At 50.8% G+C, this 4,650-nt stretch overlaps 1 protein-coding gene across 1 annotated transcript; it reads right to left on the bottom strand.

Moving 5' to 3' along the window:
• Positions 1-259: 259 nt before the first annotated feature.
• BO86DRAFT_45098 (putative C6 transcription factor) lies at positions 260-3,371 on the bottom strand. Its single transcript, XM_025676834.1, has 4 exons — positions 3,040-3,371; positions 2,444-2,942; positions 1,629-2,391; positions 260-1,578 (listed from the first exon to the last, which is right to left on the bottom strand). Exons 1-4 carry the CDS (start codon positions 3,181-3,183, stop codon positions 498-500), a joined length of 2,487 nt encoding a protein of 828 aa, XP_025521805.1. The 5' UTR covers positions 3,184-3,371; the 3' UTR covers positions 260-497.
• Positions 3,372-4,650: the final 1,279 nt, after the last annotated feature.

Raw genomic sequence — 4,650 nt, 5'->3', positions numbered from 1 at the left:
ATAAGCCGATATAACTACTGAATCGCTCCCGTCGCCCGTCTCCACGAACCTCTCTTATCAGCTCATGACACATCTCATACTACACTGTCAGATTGATTCGCACTCCTATCCTGCAGTGGCGAATTTCCTTCAGGAAACCGTTCTTTGATGAGCGAGGGTACAAACAAGTGCCTCCGCATTTTAGCTCGCTAGACACAGAAGAACCGCCACCGTGCATCTCCACAGTGCAACCAGCCAAACTCAATGCCGAATTTCAACATGAAGAAGAATCTTTTGTTTCCTGAAGTACTGCTGGCAAAGCGTTGCTCCAAACACCAGAGACGAAGCCCATTGGCTTCCCATGGGTATATTGAATAACAGACAAAGACAAAAAGAAATGCGACGCAAAAATAGCAACCACATTAAAACAATGAGTTCCCACACCCCACAATTGACCAGACCTGTGAGTAGCGAAGGACAAATAGAGCCAGTGCTAGAAACAAAACGAAACCCGTAGATTACGACTGATAAAATGTGGCTGACGCCTGGACCAGTCGTTGAGCAGAGACGTCCGGAATGTTGTCCTCTAGCGTCTCCATGAGTTCTAATTGCTCCTGGTGGCTGAGCGTTCGTTCTCGCCAAGAGGGGACAGGGTATGCCCCATTGAAGTACTGAGAGTATTGATCGCCGATCGTGTCAGTCCAGTTCATTGGATCCACGGTGGCATCGACATAGGCCAGATGACCTGCACTTGTGGACGCCATGCTGAAGCTGGGATCCCACCCGGGCAGGCCAGGGACAATAGATGGTATGTGGTTGTAGGGAGTCGATGGGTCGAATGTCATATCTGCATATGAGGCCGTTCTGTATGAAAGCGGGCTGAAAGAGGCCTGTGAGGAGGAAGAGACAAGGGAAGGAGTAAACTGGCTATCCCAAGACGATATGTGGGTTGCTTTCATTGGCTCCACAATCGGCATGATCGAGGACGATCCAGTGGATGGCACGTGGGGATAAGGGAAGGATGGGTCTGCCGATGGGCCCCGAGAATATGTGCCCGGAGAAGTACTCGTGTCGGGAATGGAAGAGTTGCCGGCTCGAAGATTGTGTGAGAGGAGAGACGTCGAGGTGCTTGCCGGACTTGCAACAGACGGTGGCGTCGCAACTTCTTGCGAAGATGGGGTCGCATGGTTGGATGGCGAGTGTACCACGAAAGACTCCTGAGTAGCGTAGGCTCTAAGGCAAGCTGCCACCAAGCTCTTGTATAAGACCAATGCGGATTCGACTCCTGGCCACCGCTTCGCTGCATGTACGATGACCTCCAATGCCACGTTGAGGTGGGCTTTCACTTCGTCGATCGGGTGTTCTCTCCGGATATCCGGGTAGGAAAGGGACCAAAGTATGGTGTTCAGGGCCATAAAAAGCGACTGGGTAAAGATCCATGTCAAATCAACAGAACCAGTAGCGACCTGCTCTTTGTGCATGGCGACATTGAAAACAGATGCTTCATAGCATTTGCGCGCAGCGTCAACCGAAGGCTCGGGTACTTGAGGTGATGGCCGATAGAGGAACACAATCATTGTGTTCCGACGACCATGAAACCTGGACAGTGTCAGCCACAAGCAAGGATTGAAATGACGAATTGGGCTGACCATTTCTCACTGAGACCGCTACCTCCATCGTTCTTAGGGCAGGTTGCTACCCAGTCGTCGATCTTCCTGATCATCTGCGTGAACCATGGATCTTGGTCGTTGTTCGGCGTGTCGCGCTTGTTGAGATATAGAATGCGTCGGATCTCCGCCTGAAGAAGTCGCATCTTGAAAAAGTGTATTGCGATGCACTTGGGTAGAATGATTCTGGCTCCTGGTCGTATTCCTTCGCGCGTGATGTTGTGATCTTCTACCGGTTCGAAGAATTTGACGTTGATATGATCGTGGCAGACGGAGTAACAATTGGGTCGTCCTAGACTATGCGAGAGACCATACTCCATGGAAATGACGATCCAAAACAGCCTCCTTCGCATATCGATTTCCAAGGGATCCAGGAGCTTGCCATCCGACGATCTAGTAATAGTCGCTTCATCAGTAAGTCCAAGGTCTTGACATAGCTTCACAGCCATTCCGACAACCCAATAAGCGGCAGTCCTTGTGGGGGTCAACATCGAATACTGTGCTATTAGCGCCAGACATTGCAGAGAACGAAGATCCCTCTGTCTTAGTGATGCCTCAAGGTATGGCAGCGCAGCGAGATAATAACTGTCCGCTAGCCCAGCATAAACCGGGCTCATTTTTTGCATGCTGATTGCTATCACTATTCGTAATTGGAAATTCTGGCACGGGTCGTCCGACCCGTTGAAAACCTCTTCAACATCTTTACGGAATGTTGGTTCGTGTAGCGTGGGTAGCATAGCTTGTGCTAAAGAGCAGGTCAACCAAAGTCCAGCAGGAGTCACGCAGTCGGGCCATACCCTTCACAGAAAAGACATCAATCAAGCGGTAGGTTCTGTGCTTGGGGGGTAGTTTGGTTTGAGGTGCTGAGCTAATCATGGGATAAACTTTGGAGGTCGGCTTGGAGCTCTCGGCTGCAAAAGCATGCTTGATCTCCTGTGCGGTCAATTCGGGAACGACATCCTTGATGCTCTTCGAGTCTGTGTTTTGCTTGGCCATTTCCATAACCAATCGCGTCATGGCGATGCCACTCGATGGCCCGAGGTATCTCGACTCGTCATTTTCCTTGAACCTGATGCGACCGGCTCCCCGCACCATGAGTTCGGCATCTGCAGCATGCTTAAACTCTTTTTCAAGCTCGGCAAGTTCATTCTCAAGCCTGCGAGCTTTTTCGCGGAGCGAGACAATGTAGGTCCTCGAGATGGTACATTTACGGGCCGAATCGTAATATACGCACTTCGCATTGCTGCGCTCGCATGGCGCGCATCTTGGTATCCCTGGGTCGCACCTAGATTTCCGCTTTTGAAGGCATCAGCGGGGAGTTCATACAACTGCTCTCGAAGGTAAAAGGATCGCGCAAGGTATGGGTGGCGGATAAGCGGGGGAAGACACGCACCTGTCTGCACCGGGTACACGCGGTCAATGTATGCGCGATGCGGCCATCGGGAGTTTGATTGGAAGGCTCCACAGACGTGGATGGTGCTTCCTTCCATGGGTTGGTAAAGTGAGGGCGAGAATTCGAGGATGATTGCGTCGCCATGGTGGTGGTCGTGGCAGAAGCCCCTAAGAATGGGCTGATCCAAAGATCACAATGCTAGCCAAGGTGTATCGTATCGTCAATGGGACATGCCATGAAAGTTGCATATGGCCCTAGGAATGTTTTTTTCGAAGTAATTAGGATAAAAGAGGGGCAAAGAAATAAGGCCAGGACATCAGGCACGGGTGTTTTTGAGATATTGATAGGACACCTGACGAGACAGCACGTTCGACATGTTCAGGGTTCGTTCCGACGTGGGCCCAACGGCAAAGGGAAGGTAGGCGGCGACGATGTACTTGGGGGGGGCAGAGTGTATGAGAAGAGGAAGGAAAGCAAGGGGGAACAGGTTGCTGAATGTGGAATGTTATGTAAGCCACTATCACAACAAGTCGATGATGGAATCCATATTGGCGATCATAAGGTGATGGGAGAAAATATGCAGACTATTTTCCTTTGGTGAACAGGTGGGATGGGGCGAATACAGCAAAGTAGGTAACAGAAGAGGAGTTGTTGAAGAGGGGATGATGATGGGGGGGGGGGGGGGGAAAAGAAGGGAAAGTGGAATAGAGGCGGAACTGAAGTCAATGAAAGGCCTCGGTCGGTCCACCTCCCGCTTGGATCTACGGCACGCTAAGCCAGAGGGCCCCCCCCAAATTGTCGTAATTTACCCTTCAGAGTTCAGAGGCTCCCAAAGGGTGAAAGGGAAGGGTGAAATACGTCGAACCATACTCGCCGCTCATGCAGATGACGATTATTGGGGCCTGACGCTCAAGCATTCGATGCAAGGATGTCTGTACATCTGCAGTGACGAATGACAATAGAACATCGACAACTACTCACTACTTTACTTACTCCAGTTATGTGCTACAGCCCAACTAGTCTCTGAATTAGTGCATATATCAAACAGTAGGTACGGAGTACCGGCAGTCAGCAGACGATTTTTAAGCCCTATCCGCAACAAGATCTTGAACTGGGCTGTTTCGGCTCCAATAGATCGAGAGAGTGAGAGAGTCTGGGGCAAACTCGAGGCCCAGCGATTGCAAATTGGGAGTCTTTACGCGACATCCGCACTTACACCCACTATTCTATCGGCAGTCTACCCTAAAAACTCATCACGGAGGGTTTCGTGTTATCGATCAGTACCTGAGCCAAATTATTCACCCACTGGGCCTCAGCTTATCTACTCAAGCTCGGTTGCGAAATAGTCCGATGCCCAAAGCCGCCGTCGTTTGTTCTGTCCAGCTCAGTCCAGCCTTGCAGGTCATGCAGCAGACCGGTTTGTCCATCATTCCAAGGACACGCTCTCTTACTCTGCTCCCTATCCCATACGGCGCAGAGTAAGTTACTGTACGGCACACAGTGTGAGGACATTGAAGTAACCCCTTTCACTCACTGGACTGTATCTTGTCTTCCTCGCTCGGCGTTTGCACGGAGGAAAAGAGGTGAAATCGAATGCGTAGTAGTCAGTCG

This window comes from Aspergillus japonicus (genome assembly GCF_003184785.1).
Source record: "Aspergillus japonicus CBS 114.51 unplaced genomic scaffold BO86scaffold_131, whole genome shotgun sequence".
In the NCBI taxonomy this organism is placed as follows: domain Eukaryota; kingdom Fungi; phylum Ascomycota; class Eurotiomycetes; order Eurotiales; family Aspergillaceae; genus Aspergillus; species Aspergillus japonicus.
Note: the sequence above shows the minus strand (reverse complement) of the source record. Positions and strands in the feature narration are given on the sequence as shown.

Excerpts from the sequence above, each read along its gene's own strand:
- BO86DRAFT_45098 (XM_025676834.1), bottom strand. The coding sequence starts at position 3,183 with ATGGCGACGCAATCATCCTCGAATTCTCGCCCTCACTTTACCAACCCA. Across the intron at positions 2,943-3,039 it reads CGTGTACCCGGTGCAGACAG|CGGAAATCTAGGTGCGACCC; the intron begins GTGCGTGTCTTC and ends TGCCTTCAAAAG. Across the intron at positions 2,392-2,443 it reads TGATGTCTTTTCTGTGAAGG|CACAAGCTATGCTACCCACG; the intron begins GTATGGCCCGAC and ends CCTGCTCTTTAG.